At 35.5% G+C, this 18,103-nt stretch overlaps 1 protein-coding gene across 1 annotated transcript; it reads left to right on the top strand.

The window, feature by feature from the left end:
- Positions 1-16,896: 16,896 nt before the first annotated feature.
- Positions 16,897-17,838, top strand: LOC129238428 (mucin-1-like). The gene has a single exon (XM_054873452.1). The coding sequence runs from the start codon at positions 16,897-16,899 to the stop codon at positions 17,836-17,838; it is 942 nt and encodes a 313-aa protein (XP_054729427.1).
- Positions 17,839-18,103: the final 265 nt, after the last annotated feature.

Raw genomic sequence — 18,103 nt, forward strand, 5'->3', positions numbered from 1 at the left:
GAATGAATGCATATATTACTCATTTCTGAATAACTTAACGATTTCTATTAACAGCACGAAATACTTCAATATTAGTTGATCGTGGCAATGTTGAGGCCGACGAAACTAACTGGCTCCGTCTCAATGATACTTCTTTAGAAACTTTACAAAGTTTGCTAACAGAAGATGAGATAGCCTCAGACGACTCTCTCTTCGCCAACGATTCATTAAATGAGGACGCTGACTTTGATAGCTTACACGAAGATGCCCTTGAATATATTGCAGGTTACATAATACGCAAATTAAAGTTCACCGATTGTTCATCCAATGAGCCTACATTTACTTGGGTTGACACTTTATCTAAGAGCGGCTAGGTTAAACCAAGCACCGAGTTCTTGGACAAAATTAAAATGTTGGAATCAGCGTTTAACCAGTTCAACGGCAGGGAGCTTTACGGTGGGATATCATTTTTACAAAAATTGTTCAGATTTAGTGAAAATGTGAGTTTACGCGATGATGTTAAACGATTTTTTTTAAATGCCGGATGCACTTTCGAATAAAGCATCTTAACCGGTGCAATAAACAAAAGAAGAGAACAATGAGCATTCGATAAGATAATTGTAAGAAAGTATGCAATGCTTTGGGCGTCTACTTGTGTTTCTGCGTATATATGAATTTATCTTTTTTTCAACACAGATTTTATACTTGTAACTTTGCAGGTAATCTCGTTAAAAAATCAAATGTATGATTAGCGGACGTGACGAAATAAAAGTGGTTTTTCCTCGTTAAGAGTTTCCACTATTCTCAAGTTGTTCTATTTATTACTTCAGTGTAGGTTTAATAATATATAAATAATTAAGTACCACGTATAAAATAACATAAAATTATTCTATGGCTTACAACGACCTTTTTCAATTTTTTACTACATTTTCAGAAAGGGGATAAACTTATGCCCTTTTTTCCCTTGCTTCCAAATTGCATCAATGGATTAAGTAGCATCCGAAATCAGTTGTCAAACTTTACTTAACCGTGTATAATTTAATCATGGGTTTCACGAGAGTTTGAATTAATAGAAAATTCAAGGACAATGAATTTAATAAAATACTTTTTAGACTATTTCCGGTTGTATGAGTGTTTAAACTTGAAAAAAGTAAAAAAAAAAAATATTAATTTATTTTTAGAAATTGAAAAATTTGACACCAAACCAAAACAAAATTATTTAGTTGCTTTGTGCTTTACGAGAGCATAAATTATTAAAACATTTAAGGAAGAAAATATGAAAAAAAGTTGTTCAACCTTTTTGCCGTTTTATGAGTGCTTAGACTTGAAAAAAGTTTTGAGAAACTAAAAATTTTTTTTTCATTGAAAAATTATATAGAAAATCAAACCACAGAATTATTTAGTTTTTCGTATTTTACAATAGTACTAATTATTAGACATTTAAAGGAACCTTTTTTCGGTTTTATGAGGGTTTAGATTTAAAAAAGTTTCGAGTGTTTCTTTTTATTAAAAAATTAAAATTTTTATTAAAAAATTAATATAAAAAAAAAAAATTAAAAAACTACCAAAAATCACGGAACAAAATTATTTAATTTGTTTATGCTTTACAAGAGCATAGATTATTAGAACTTTTAAAAAATAAAAAAAAATACATAAACAAAAATGTTTAGTGGGGCTTTTTTTCAATGACTTTTAGGGCAAAGGGTATATGTTTCTTCACCATTTATTTTCGAGGAGTCAGCCTATTCTTCTCAAGTAATAAATCACTGGTTTAGCACACACTTCTTGCCTTCTTAAATAAAAAGAAAAAAAATGAAATAAGTTAGGAAAAATTTGAGTGACTCCTTGAGTGAATTACTAAAGTACTGCGTTATAGAAGTTTTGCCTTTAAACGCACATTTCCAAACACACCACACTTACACTTTTAATTGCTTTTATTCATTTTCATTGCTTGCCCTTGTCGCTGACGCCACTCGAACTCACTCAAACTCTTCACATCGTCACACAACCCATTTTAATCACTTTATCGCCACCGAATGGCCATTTTGGCGTTGTCTCAGCTGATTTTAATTGAAAAACTTTTGTTAATTGTCATAGAGTCGCCGTTAGCCGATGTTGCCGTGGTTGAAGTATTGTTGTTGTTGTTGTTGTTGGACTCACTCGCTATAATCGTCGTTGCAGTTTGTAATTGCAGTTGCCATTTTTGTAATTATAGCACAGACTGCACAATTTTTTGGTTTTTTGCCTTTTCCTTTTTTATTTGGTTTTGCTTTCCTGTGAGTAGCGAGCGCTCGGGTCACGCATAAACAAATGTGAAAGTTTAATTATTAAGCGCCTGGAAATATGTTTCCTTTTCCTTCTTCCCAACACTATACGCCGCTGACCTCACGTCAGCACGCAGCCCAAGCTCTGTACTTGTGTGCATGTGCGTTTGGCTCCTCGCAATTGCTGAGCGAGAGTAGCATGCGGCATGTCGTTCGGCAGTGCTCGCCGCGCTCATCATGCGAGCAATTAAAACTGTCATCATTAAAACTTATGTTGACTGCTGCTCAACGCGTTTGTTGTTATGTTGTCGGTTTTACTTGTTGTTACTGTTGCTGAAGAAATCTGAGCAGCTACGTACGACTCCCAAGCGGATGTTGTGGCCGCAGCATGGCTAAGTGCTGCCTGGTCTAGCGCGCGCCGCCAGACAACAAACACCAGTAAGCCAGCCGTTTCTGGCAAGGATGCGGATGCGGATGCCTGCGCAGGATAATAATATCTTTATTACAGCATGAATTGCCACTTTGAAGCAATTTCGCAGTGTATATAAGCACACGCATATACATATATATGTATATGACGAGAGAGAAGTGTAAGCTATTTATGGCACGGGAAATTGCAATTCTAGCGCGCGTTTGTAGTGGCCAGATTTTATTTAGTGTCTTTGGCAGTTTAAAGCGCAATAATTGTTGTTGGAATGTATGAATTGGCCGAAATAATGGCGGATTTATTGGCTACGCCAGCAAAACAAGTCCAGATGAATGGCTAAAGCAGAAAGTTATAAATTTGCTATGAGTGGAGATAATTGAATGGGCAGACGAGCTTAAGCAACATGTTGCTGCAACATTCTCAGAAGAAAGTGACGAAAGTAATTTAAGTTAAGGAGGAGCTGACAAAATTGGAAATCACAAAATGTTTAAACGAACTAATATCAGATCTTGGTGATAAGAATTAAATGTGTAATTGATTGCGTCTAGGATTACGAGTGCTTTAATCGGTATTTCAAACATTTTCAAATATGGATCGCTGTAGTTGCTCAACGAAGGACAGTGACCTTAATTTTGGAAAAATTGTAATAATTATGGAATCGCAATCTTAAAGTCTAAGACCGATCAATGTATCTTACTTCACTAAAAACTAAGGCACGTAAGATTTTTGAGCGTAAGCATTGAGTATATAGAAGCCCAAAATTGGTCTGTTATTAGTTTCTTTCGTTTTGGGGTCTAATGAACGTTTCACTTCCCACTTACCACTCACGCTTACTCAGCAACACGTGACATAGCTCAGCAACGAGTATTCAAAGTTCTAAAAAAAGAACTTATTCAGACTCAAACTGTAACTAATAATTACAACAATGCCCTCTTGAAATCACTCATCCCTACAAAACCGCGCCTAATACACGCACGCACTTGCGGTTCATAATTATCCCGCACTCATAAAATGTGCAGCTACAATATTGCGCAAGGCCTACTGCCAATTCCAGCGCGCACTTAAAATATATGTACGAGAGTACCAGGTATATACAGGGTGGCTGATGAAAGCCGCTACCAAAAAAAAATTGAATAACTTTTTTTCTTTTTAAGTTATCTGTTCCACTTTTGTTTTAATTTGCAGATTGATCTTTAAAATTTATTAAAATGGATAACTGGGACACGCAAACAAGAATTTGGATAGTCCGCCGCTATCACGCACTGGAGTCCGTAGTTTTGGTACAGAGAGAGTACAGGCGGATGTTTGGCGGCGATCCCCCGAGCAGATGGACCATAATGAGACTGGTGAATAATTTTGCTGAGCAAGGAACAGTCGCAAGAAGGCCTTATCATCGAAACCCACCAGTTCGGACGGAGGAAACGATCGCTGCTGTAGCTGCAGCTATACAAAGCAATCCAAGGGTTTCAACAAGAAGCTTATCTGCTCAACTTGGTGTCAGCCGACAGTCTTTGCAAACAATAATGCACAAAGATTTAGACTTATTTCCCTACAAAATTCAAATGGTTAACAAACTGAATGCAGCAGACTTGCCGATTCGCTTGGAATTTTGCCAGAAGATCCTGCAAATGGTGGAAGAAGACCAAAACATGTTAAACTGCCTTTTCATGTCTGATGAGGCCCATTTCGATTTAAACGGCAATGTGAACAAACAAAATTGTCGAATATGGAGTACTTCTAACCCCCAGATACTCCACGAGACGGAATTGCATCCTCTTCGCGTGACAGTGTGGTGTGCGGTTTCTTCACGCTGTATTGTCGGGCCTTATTTTTTTGAAGAAAATGGTCACACCGTTACGGTTACTGGAGACCGTTATTTGAAAATGCTGAAAGAATTTTTCTATACAGAACTACGCCGAAAGAGAATTCCTTTCAACTCTGTGTGGTTTCAACAAGATGGGGCAACGTCTCACATAGCCCAGACTGTTATGACAGAGTTCCGACGAAAATTTCCCAATAAACTGATTTCAAGAAACTCCGAATTTCGTTGGCCCCCCAGGTCGCCTGACCTTACTGCACCTGACTTTTTCTTGTGGGGTTTATGTAAACAAGAAGTTTATAAAACAAAGCCAACAAATTTGGATGAACTAGAACAATCCATTCGGGCAACAATTGCGGCTATTCCTGTCGCAACTCTCAAAGCAGCAATGAACAACTTTTTACTAAGATGCCGCACTTGTGTCAACGAGCATGGGGGGCATTTAAATTCAATTATTTTTAAAACTAGTTAAGCTACATTTAATAAAATTTAATGACCTTCAACTTGAAAAAAAAAATAAATGAATTCCATACACTAAAAAAAAGTTATTTGAGTTTCTTAATGTAGCAAAATTCATCAGTCACCCTGTATATTGCATCGCACTCCCACACATATCCCCACTTATCTCTTGAGCACATTCTCGTCTATTAACCGCCGTCGCCGCCACACAATAGTACTTCAGAGCGAAGAGACACTCAAAAGTCAGAGTGGAAGTTCACACGACTTGGAATTGCCATGGCAGTTATACCATACACACAGGGACAAAATTATACACACAACCACTCATTTTTCATTCGATAAGCTGTAACTTGGGGAAAAATTAATGTAATTAAAAATATTATTACAGCAAAAATGTATTGTTAATATTCGCCGCCGTAGCCGAATGGGTTGGTGCGTGATTACCATTCGGAATTCAGAGAGAAAATGTCGGTTCGAATCTCGGTGAAAACATCAAAATTAAGAAAAACATTTTTCTAATAGCGGTCGCCCCTCGGCAGGCAATGGCAAACCTCCGAGTGTATTTCTGCCATGAAAAAGCTCCTCATAAAAATATCTGCCGTTCGGAGTCGGCTTGAAACTGTAGGTCCCTACATTTGTGGAACAACATCAAGACGTACACCACAAATAGTGGAGCTCGACCAAACACCCAAAAAGGGTGTACGCGCCAATTATATATATATGTATATAATATAAACTTAACAAAACTTTACTAATTGAATGAACAATTAACAAAAATCATAGAACTCTTCATATTTAGAAGGGACAAAATTATGCTCACAATTCAATTTCACAAATAAAATATTAAGTTGATTCAAATTTTAATATTTAGACGGCATTTCTTTTTACCAGATGACTTCATTAAGTTTATTTGGCATAGATTTAATTAACTTTTTAGTCATATTTGGACTCAAATTTCGCCATTTCTGTTGGAGTACCTCCTTTAGTTGGGTTTTGCTAGTTATGTTAATGTTAGCGACACGCCGTTTCACTGTACTTACTTTATTGCTTTTGTCGAGTTCAGTATTGGGTTTCCTCCAGACTCGAATCCTTCCTTTCAATTGAAGAATGTTGAACTTACTCTCGTCGCTAAAAATAATGTTACTCCAGAAATCAAGTGGTTTATTTTTATATTCCTTTACGAACTCTACCCTTTTATTTTCATTGACTTTGCTGATGAGTGGGCCTTCGAGCCATTCGCGAACTATACCCGGCACGTTTCAAGCCCCTCCGAACTGTTTTCGGATGAACTGCTTTGTTCATCTCTTTACCAGCTTGTGCTACCACTTGCGTTGATGTAATTTTTGATTTTTTTTTTTGATTTTTCTTGTTGTATGACGTGCATCACTGAGGGTCAATTTGCGATTTCTTTCAGTATGAGGTCGGCTCATAAGATTTGTTTCCCCTTTAAAACGATTTATTTTGTTAAAAATAGTACAAAAACTTCGATTCTGCACATGATTTACCCTCATTATGCATATGCAAAGTTATTTTTCTTTCAGCTTCAGTTGTGTCTGCTTGTTTCCGACCTATGATGTATTAATAACGCGAAAGCTAGACTTGAAATTACCAAAATTACTGTTCCCACGACAGTCTGTTCGACATAACCGGAACGACCCGGACCCGATCCAGCCAAGGACTGTCACTTCAGCAGCATTCCCAGTATATGTATGGGGATTGCTTATGCTGCTACAGCAACAACAATAACAACCAAATTAGTTGAGTTTCGAATGATCATATTCATAACGGGACTTATTCGAAAGCATAGGTTGCTTTGTTAGAAAAATAAGATCAGTTAAAGTTTAAAATTCATACTTTATGTAAATAATTTTGACCTTTAAAAATATGAGGAACCACATGATTTTCGTTAATATTTTATTTATGGGGTAAAGTTTTGTTAGGTTAGGTTAGGTTAGGTTAAGTTAAGTTAAGTTTTGTTAAGTCTATGGTAGTTTTAAATAATGCACGAAATAAGTTGATTTTTCTTAAAATAGCATTTTTAATTACATAAATTTGTTCTCAAAAAACAACTTATTGACTGAAAAATTAGTTTTTGTGTGAATAATTTTGTCCGTGCGTGTATGTATACCATAGGATGGATGTAAGGTAAATTACTGCTTGCGGACGATGTTTGTACAACAATAATGGCACGAGTTGTAACAAGTCAACATTTAGCGCAAAAAATTTGCTTAGCTCTCGTTGGCAGCAGTTGGCTTTTGCCACTTCTCCTCGTTGCTCCTCTTGTTGTTACTCATACCGAACTGTCTGCCCTATGACTGATGGACATAGTTTGAAATTGAAAAGTTTACTACATAATTACTGAATTGCTGTGTGTGAAGGAAATATACAATGCACATATATACTTGCACATATGCATACGTTAGGTGTACTCAAGCACCAGCAGGCAGTTATTTGAGAACACAGCTAGAGCGCGAAATACTTGCATGTTTACCCTTTGTTTTTGTTAGCTACTGATTGTTGATGTGCGTGGGAAAAGATTCTTCCCAATTGGTGGAGCGCGTTTTCTCTGCTGTTTCTAACTGTATTGCACTCACATCGAGTTCATAGGTGCAGTTGCACCTTTAAATTACTCTGCGTTTGTTTCTTAGAATTTACTTAAAAGCTTGAAACAGAAAGAAGAAAGAAATATGGCATGAGGAATAAGAAATGTTGAGAACCGACGCCGACAGCACCAACAATGCACAATGAATTTGCTCTCAATCCTTGCTGTGCGTTTCTTCTGCACTTAGTTACTGCTTTTATTAAGTATTTGTTATACTCTTCTTTCAAAGGTTACTTATACATACATATGTATATGTTTGTATATATGCCTACATAGGTATATGCCATTTGCGGCGTAGGGTTATAGCCTATTTAAAATTTGATTTATATCAAAATTTAAAGTTAAAATAAGTTTGAAATCCAAATTTAAATTAACATTAAAATTAAAATTAAAATTAAAAAAAAAGCCAAAAATAACACTATATATAAAATTAAAATAAAACTAAATTTATAATTAAAATTAAAAACTAAATTAAAGTCAAAATTAAAACTAAAATTTCAACAATCAACAACATCAATATTATGAACAAATGATATTAAAATAAAAACTGAAAAAACTTAATAAAAAATAAAAACACAAAATTAATTTTTAATTAATATTAAAATTAGAATTGAAAATAATGTAAAAATTTAGCAGAGCTTCTCTCGCGTTTCTGTAGAATTCGTTGGTGAGCTCAGGCAGCTCAGCTTCCAGGAAGTACCTATCAAGATGCTTCCTGCGGTAGCACCTCAGAAATAACTGTTTGTAGAACGTAAACTTACTCTTCTTTGTCGTAGATCTCAAAACTTATTCGATGTCGGTTTGGAAACGGCATCTAGAGGGGCTCTGATCTAATGATGAGGTAAATTTTTAAAACCGACGGATCATGTTGTTTCTCAAATGCTACCGTAACTATTTACCGTACACTTGAAATGTGTGCCTGCGAATTGTTGGATAAACAGACACAAAAATTTCCCTATACTTCGTTGTACTTCACAAATTTTCCTGCTCTTTTTTAAACTTCCAATTGCATAATTTTTATAGTTCCAATTATCTTCTCGTAAGCGAATGATATTTCTTAGTTTGCCCTGGCAACCCTGGCGCTAAGGTATTATAAAGACTTAAAGCGCTTCGACGAAGGAGTGGCCAGCGGGGAACGGCCATAAATCACATATGTATGTTATTATAATTTTAAAAACACTTCTGGCAACGTGAAAATAAGTGCAAATCAATAAATTAATTGTTAAGAGTTCAAACAAACCATCGATCGGAAGCAAAAATGGGATGTTCTTACGCATATTCACTCGCATTATATTTTTTTTTCTTAATTTTGTTCGCTTTATGCTTTTGGGCTTTGTTCAAATATAAGCCTAACTCCAACCAGACGTCCACCCATGTCTCATATGTAAGGAAAAGACTTTCCACGTTGCTAGAAGTGTCGGAAGGAGCAAGTTCAATGTCGCCTCAGTTCACATCGCCGAGTATAACTCAAGCAGGGGTTGTGGGCCTTACATATGCGGAGGTGTTAAGAGATGCTACGGAAGATGATACATCGCAGTCTACGGATGATAGTATGTCGAAGATGGTGCATGTTACTGTTGCGCAGATTTCAAAATATCCTATGGATGGGGCTATGCAAAACGCTACAAGTGATGCTACGTCGGAGACCACGAGGGTTACTATTACAGAGGTCATAAGTGATACTTTCACAGAGGCTATACGAGACGCTTTATCGGAGCCTACAGAAAATATGACGACAGAGGCTATACGAGATGTGACGTTGGGCTCAATAAGAGATTCTACTTCGGAGATCGTGAGGGTTGCTTTAACGGAGGTTATAAGTGATCCTTTGACAGAGGCTATACAAGACGCTACATCGGAGTCTGCGGAAGAAATTACGGCAGCGACAATGCCAGACGCTACGTGGGTTACTATAACGGAGGTTGTAAGTGATGTTAATAAAGAGGCAATGCGAGACGCTACGTTGAGATCTATGAGAGATTCTAATTCGGAGAAGCTTGCTGTGACGGAGGTTATAACTGACGCTACGATAGACGCCATACGAGACGCTACGTTGGAGCCAACGCAAGATATTACGCCAGAGGCAATGCGAGACGCTCCGTCTATGAGAGATGTTACGTTGGAAGCCGCGAGAGTTGCTATGGAGAAGGTTACAAGAGATGTTACGTCGGATGTTGTGGAGATTACTACTTCGGATGGCACGCCAGAGGCAATGCGCGACACTGCATCGGAGGCTGCGGACATTTCCAAAGCGGAAAATAAGAGAAATGTCACGTCGGAAGCTATGAGAGATGGTGTCACGATGGTTCTTAAACGGGCGGTGATTATGGAAATGGTTATGGAAGAGACGTTTCCTATTGAACAGACGGCAGTTATTATACCTTCGTACGTTTACTCAGAGGCGGTGGAAGTGAAGGAACGTGTGATGGTAGCTAAACGCGTTAGGTTTAATTAAGTGTAGTTTTTTGATTGTTTTTTTTTTTCTGTTGTTAAGGCTGAAAAAATTATAAAAAACCGATGTTTAATGGCGAATGCGGTTTGAGTTATTAATATTAACTTGAACTGCTTTTTAGTATTTAGCATTTTTATATTTATTTATAGCGAACATTTTTTATAAACTTAATAATGAATAACTTACGAAAAATTAATGTTATCGAAATAATTTTGAAACTTTTACCAAGGCAAAAGAATTTTTTCCTATTTTTAAATTTTACGTGTTTCAAAGTCCAAAAAAGGTGTTATTTTTTTTATTTAACTTTAAGTGTTTTTTACCGTCAAAACTATAAATTTGTAATCTGTATTAATTTATAAATTATTAAATTGTACTTATTTTAAGCACCTGGGAAAGTCCAAAAGAAAATATTTGCCTGTATTAAACCAAAAATTTGACTTTTTGAATTGCCACAAAAAGTGCTTGAGATCGTCAATGGGGGTATTGGGACAAGTAAAGCATAAATGCAAATGTCTTATGGGTCTACATAAAAAATTTTGAAATCAAGTCGCTTCGTCTGGTGCCGAATAATCATAGATTGCAAGAAGAGTAAGTAAAGAAATTAAAAAAAGCATTTAACAAAACTTAATTGAAAAAAAAGAGGTTGTCTGTAAAGTCGGTTTACTGACGATAGTTTAACGTGATAACGTCATAAGAAAATACTGATTGAATGGTTGCATTTTTCTAAAGAAAATTTTAATTTTATTTGTTTGATAGATATTTTGTATGGATATAGAGAATGAGTTAACATTAACATAACATAATATACTTTAACATAACATAACATTACATAGCATAACATAACATAACATAACATAACATAACATAACATAACATAACATAACATAACATAACATAACATAACATAACATAACATAACATAACATAACATAACATAACATAACATAACATAACATAACATAACATAACATAACATAACATAACATAACATAACATAACATAACATAACATAACATAACATAACATAACATAACATAACATAACATAACATAACATAACATAACATAACATAACATAACATAACATAACATAACATAACATAACATAACATAACATAACATAACATAACATAACATAACATAACATAACATAACATAACATAACATAACATAACATAACATAACATAACATAACATAACATAACATAACATAACATAACATAACATAACATAACATAACATAACATAACATAACATAACATAACATAACATAACATAACATAACATAACATAACATAACATAACATAACATAACATAACATAACATAACATAACATAACATAACATAACATAACATAACATAACATAACATAACATAACATAACATAACATAACATAACATAACATAACATAACATAACATAACATAACATAACATAACATAACATAACATAACATAACATAACATAGCATAACATAACATAACATAACATAACATAACATAACATAACATAACATAACATAACATAACATAACATAACATAACATAACATAACATATCATAACATAACATAACATAACATAACATAACATAACATAACATAACATAACATAACATAACATAACATAACATAACATAAGATAACATAACATAACATAACATAACATAACATAGCATAACATAACATAACATAGCATAACATTACATAACATAACATAACAAATTACCCCGTATTAAAGCACTTATCAACAGCTTTCATTTGATACCCATATTGTACATACACAACCAAAGGTTACCCGGGTCCACGTTTTGACCTATATCTCGAGACCCCAGTCACGGAGCGGCATGAAAAATACTCTGTACTAAAGCATTTACCAACAGCTTTCATTTGATACCCATATTGTACATACACGTCCGAAGGTTACCCGGGTCCACGTTTTGACCTACATCTTGAGACCCTATCTACCAATAGGTATTCAAACTATACGGAAATCATCTTCAATACCTACTTAACAATGTGTGTAAGTTTGGTTTAATTCGGTTCAAAGACACGGCGGGTCCACGTTTTGGCATATATTTCGAGACCCTAGTCATCAATAGGTATGAAAATTACCTCGTATTAAAGCACTTATCCACAGCTTTCATTTGATACCCATATTGTACATACACAACCAAAGGTTACCCAGGTCCACGTTTTGACCTATATCTCGAGACCCCAGTCACGGAGAGGCATGAAAAATACTCTGTGCTAAAGCATTCACCAACAGCTTCAATTTAATATCCATATTGTACAAACACATTCTAGGGTCCACGTTTTGGTCTGTATCTCGAGACCCTAGTCACGGAGCGGTATGAAAAATACTCTGGACTAAAGCATTCACCAACAGCTTCCATTTGATACCCATATTGTACATACACATCCGAAGGTTACCCGGGTCCACGTTTTGACCTATATCTCGAGCCCTATTTCCAAAATAAAATATAATCCATGTTACTCGTGGATGATGTAGTTTCGAATGGTGAAAGAATTTTTAAAATCGGTCCAGTAGTTTTTGAGCCTGTTCATTACAAACAAACAAAGTTTTCCTCTTTATAATATTAGTATAGACAACATATCTTATAAGGTATATGGTAAATATTACCATACATTTTTTCCTTCATATATAATAAAAAAATTAATAATAATAACATTAAAACAACAGGTATTATTAACAAACTTGGTTTTATTTTAAATTCTTCAAATGAATCAAATTAATAATAATCAATAAGAAGGCATATGCAAATACAAATACGTGAATTTATATATGTACATATGCGCATATACATACATATATACGCTCACTTAAGTAGGAGAGAGCAAGATGTCGAACGTTGCCGTTCGTTTGCTTTGTTTGCTTTGTCGTTCGTTCCGCGCTTTCGCTTGCAGTTCATTCAATGCAATGAGCAAGGTAACGACACATTTTTTCGTGCGTGCAGCCTGTTAAATCGAATTATAAGACGTTATCACGTCAACAACATTTACTAAAAAAAGAAATACTTCTATACAATTATTTTCTGCTTGGCAAGTTTCAAATGAATTTCTCTAGAAAATAATTTTTTGCAAAAAATTCAATGCTTTCAAAAATTAGTTTTTTTTATTAGGTTAGGTTAGGTAGTAATGGTTGCCCATAGAGTGGGCCCACTTGGGCGAAGGAAGTTTGGTTCATCCTTTGTGATACCATTACAATACAAGAGGGGAAAAAGAGGTGAAGGAAAAAAGGACGATAGGACGAAAGGGAAAGGGGTGGGGAGGGTTGAGTGTTTGTGGACTATGAACGGTGACTAGCTTTCGGTTGTGTTAGCCTCTTTATGCTGTTCATCAGATTTTTGTTATCAAGACCTGCTATGTCAGCAGGCGCAGACAAGTGTAAATAAAGATGCTCGAATCTTAGTCCCGCGAGAGCTTGGCAGCTAAGGAGCAGGTGCTGAGATGATTCCACCTCATCCTCCATACAGCTGACGCAAAAAGGACTCGAAGTTATTCCGAGTTTCACGGCATGTATGCCCCGCGGATAGAGCCCCGTGAGGATGCCCACGAAATTTGAGAGATTTTGTCAACTTCAGAATATCCCTCGAACGCCCCCTATCCAAACGTGGCCAGAAGCACTTCGCGACGTTACACGTTCGTGTACTTGCCCAGCGCTCGCTGGGTTGGTGCAAAGCCTATCCTTCCTGGAGTAGAGCGCAGGTTGTCAAGGGTATCCCGATCTTCTCCTTTCGCGGGCACATTTTTTTATTAAAACTCCTTTAAAATAATTTTTTATATATTATAAAAAAATATTGTATATATTTTTGCAAATATAATAAACATATTTTAATTAGAATGCGAATTACACTTTTTAACTAAATTTATTTTAATTTAATGATTTCATTAGAAAAACTTATTAAATATATTTTTTATAATATATTTTAAAAATATATCTTTTTTTGTGGTTAGAAAATTATAAAATTCTATTAAATTAGTTGCTTCTTGGCAATTATCTGAAAAAAATTAGCTACATATTAAATATTTCATAAAAAATATTTTTTTAACAGTCGTTTTTGGATTTAAAATTTTATTAATTAATCTTTTCTGATCTTCTTATTTAATATTTTTATTTGGAAAAAATATTTTAAATATTTTTTGTATAATAAAAAATACTTTTATTTTCTTTTTGTTTTTATAAAATATTTTAATTTAGAAAATTATAAAACTATTTTCAATTATTTGCTTTTTGGTTATTATATCTAATTAAAAAAAATCCTAAAAATTAAATATTTTCATAAAATATTTTTTTAACAATAATTCTTTAATTTAAAATATTTTTCAATTAACCCTCTTTAACTAATATTAAATTTAGAAAAAGTGTAAAGTGTTATGTTTAACTATTTGCTTCTTGGTAATTATGAAGGAAAAAATTTAGCTAACAATTAAATATTCTCTTTAACAATAATTCTTCAGCTCCATCTTTAACTAACTTTTATTTTAATTTAATAATTTAACTAGAAAAATTTATTTATTCTTTTTTCTTTATTTACTATTTATTTGTTAGTCAATTATAAAAAATATAAAGTCCTATTCGATGATTTTCTTCTTGGCAATTACCTAAAAAACAAAAATTCAGTTAAAAAAAGTTCTCTTTTATAACAAAAAATTTAAATTTTTACTTCTTGTCAACCATAAAAAAATAAATGCAACTAAAAATTAAAAAAAATTAAATACCAAAAAATTTTATTGAAACAAAAATGTGTGAAATTCAAAATCCCATCAACTAACTCTGGCAACTTTGGCGCGCTCAAGAGGTGGATGACCAGCGAAAGGCTGACAAAGTGCTTTAACGGGACTTGTGCACAGAGCGTAGGCGCACAAACAGTTTTTTGTTTTAAACTAAAAGAAAAAAGAAAACAAATCAAAAATGTGTGGAGGAAAGGATAAAAACCAAGAGCTCACAGCGTCTATGGTGTGGTATTTCTGTTCGCTCACAATTTTCTTTGGTATAGTAGTTTACTTCCTGCTATGGCTTTGGAGGACGACGAGGCGGTACCGACAACCGGCGTTCCATCCAGTAAACGGTATCGGCATGCGTGCATTAACTGACTCGGAGGATGAGGATGAGTTCGTTGAGTTCGATGAGGTCGACGTGGACGAACTTTAGGTCAGCTTTCGATAAATCGACCGGAGTTGGGCATTTTGCATATTAACATAACTAGGGCATGGCCGGAGTTTGGCCCACCAGCTAGAGTTCAAAACTATGTACTTACAAGAACAACTATTATGTATGTATGTGGAATATACAGAATATAAGCAGGCGCTGCAAAACAATTCTTTTTTAGTAAAAGTATTTTATGGTGTCATTGATTTTTAACCATTAATGCCCAAATTCGATTTATTTCTTATTATAAACTCTTTTCATTTATAATTTATATTTATTTATAGACTATAAAATTACATTTAAGCTTTTTATTGTAATCGAATGACGATTTAATAATTAAACCATTTTTGTATTCAAAGCGGTTTTATTAAAAAATTTAAATCAAATCTGTATTTAAAAAAATATTATTTAGCATGTTTCTTTGTCATCCACTTTAAATTTGACAAAAAAAAGAAGAAAACTTAATTCTTATTTTAATCCATATTAATTTATAAGTACCAGATTTACTCCTAATATTCAATATAAAAGGAAAATTCAAATCACAGAATATTTTATTGAAGCGGTCGGGTAACAGCACAAACATCCCCCATAAATGTTTGGGGAATGCTGCTGAAGTGACAGTACTTGTGTGCATATGGATGCGGGCCTTTCCAGTGACTTAGAACCGAGTTCCGGGTCGTCAGGTATGATGGGCCGAAACATCGTTTTTCTTTTCAAAAAAATGCCCACAATATGAGTGTAACAGGATTTTTTCCAATTCCGCTTCATTAAACAATGGCTGAGCGGAATCACGCGAGCGAAGCATGTGGAGCGGGTACTTCATCCATTCTTAAACTTTGGAAGATATTTACTCGCGAATTCGCGATATGCAAAATGATTGCCACGGATTTAAAGATTTCCTCTCCTTAGGGTCTAAAACGATCTCTTCTTTGTGAATACGGACTATTTCGTGTCACCTTAAATAACATGGCGTGGCTATTAGGTTCCGGGCATTTACCACACAAACCCGTTCTGGGCGAGTTCGAGTCGCAAACGCTGAAAGGGGTAAATAAATATAAAAGCACCTCCCGACAGGCAATGGCAAACCGCCAATTGTACCTATATTTCTGTCATGACAAACCTCCTCATAAAAAGCCATCTGCCATTGGGAGGAGGGAGCGGCCCGAACTTCACCTCCAATTTGAAGTGCGTGTCTAGATGTTGATCCACAAATGGTAATGTTGTAACGGAAAAAACATATAAAACCGTAAAAGCAATCTGGTAACATTGGTGCTAAAATGCTGATGTCCTGCTTAATGCTAAAGAATTTATTAAAAAAAAAAAGTCAATAAAGCATAATCAGCACCAGTTGGGTCTCCAAATATGAAAAAATAGATATTTTGTGGAATTCGTCCGCAGTTGAGATCACCTGATTTTATAAATAAAAACTCTATATTTTTAGTGCAAAGTTTTCATATTTTATTCCACATCTTATTCTATACTTCCTTCATTCCCCGCTTCATCAACGCTTTCTAAGTTTTCCACAATTCTCTTTAGTTTGGCCTTTTGTTATCCCATATTTCCTTTAATCCCATGTCATTTACCTCGCCGTATATCACTGCCAAAAAACCGCTAGCTCACATTCGGCACTTGCGAGGCGGTACTGTGGAATTCGACCACTTCGTAGTCGAGTAGTGTATTACAAGAAAGGTGGCAAAAAAATAGTTCCAAACGCTGCATACGATATGGATCCAATAAAGGAAGCGTTTACGAGTTTTCTTATATTTTTAATACCGATCGCTCTTACCGCCGCATTCTTTGGCGTGTGCTACTTCATTTATTACATACACTGCAGAAAGACGAGAGTACCCGAAGGGAATGGTATACTAATGGAACAACTACCAACTGCTTCCAAGGATTCCATCTCAGGTGTTTCAACGTCAAGCGCTAAGCCACGCTCTACAACCTCCTCTTCAAGTGCTGTGCCACATTGTTCGAAATATTCTTTGCCTGGAGTCTTGCCACGCACTGCGCCAGCGGGCATGCCAGGTGTTGCGCACAGCACCGTGCTGCATTCTACGGCACGTCATATAACTGCTCCGGCGCCATCTTATGTGCCACTTGTTGTATCAGGTTCTACGCCACGTACTACGCCAATTTCTACGCCACGTGGGGCGCGTCGCTCTTTGCCTGGCCATACGTCTAGTGCTGTGCCAACTGCTGATCCAAGTAATGCGCTACTTTCTCCACCTGACACCATGGCCGACTCTAACCCACGTTCAAGCTCACGTTATAAGTCACCTACCGCCTCACATTCTGCGCAATGCTTGTCTAACCCTGTACCAGCTGATGCGCAATCCGTATCTCGCCCAGAACCAGTTGCTGCACAATCCTCGTCTCGTCCTGTACAAGCTGCTGCGCAATCCTCGTCTAGTCCTGTACAAGCTGCTGCGCAATCCTCGTCTCATCCTGCACCAACTGCTACCTCACGTCTTATGCCACGTTCTGAACGACGTGCTGACCGACGTTCGGCGCCACCTGCTCCGTTACATACGCGTAGTAATATGCCAACTGCCGATCCACATTCCTCGCGACGTTCTGTGCCGCGTACTACCTCGGATTCGGGGCAAGGGCCTTCTAAGTCGCGTTCTAAGCGTCCTTCTGTGCTACACCAAACGTCAGTTTAGAGCAGAGTCGGCGAAAGATTCTAATGGCGGTCGCTTTCTTTGTCTAAATTTTCTATTCCCTTATCTGACGACGTTTTGCTGATTTTATATTCAATGGATATGGCGCGTTCCAGCGAAGTTTAAGGAACAGATCGATAACAATTATATGTGTTAAATGTGTATTAAAACTATTTCTTAGTGATTATTCTTTGTAGGTCGTATAGTTCTTTAACTTGTACTTATTTATAAATTATAAAAATGTATTCAAGTTTATTATTGTCACTTG

This window comes from Anastrepha obliqua, chromosome 2 (genome assembly GCF_027943255.1).
Source record: "Anastrepha obliqua isolate idAnaObli1 chromosome 2, idAnaObli1_1.0, whole genome shotgun sequence".
Classification (NCBI taxonomy): Eukaryota; Metazoa; Arthropoda; class Insecta; order Diptera; family Tephritidae; genus Anastrepha; species Anastrepha obliqua.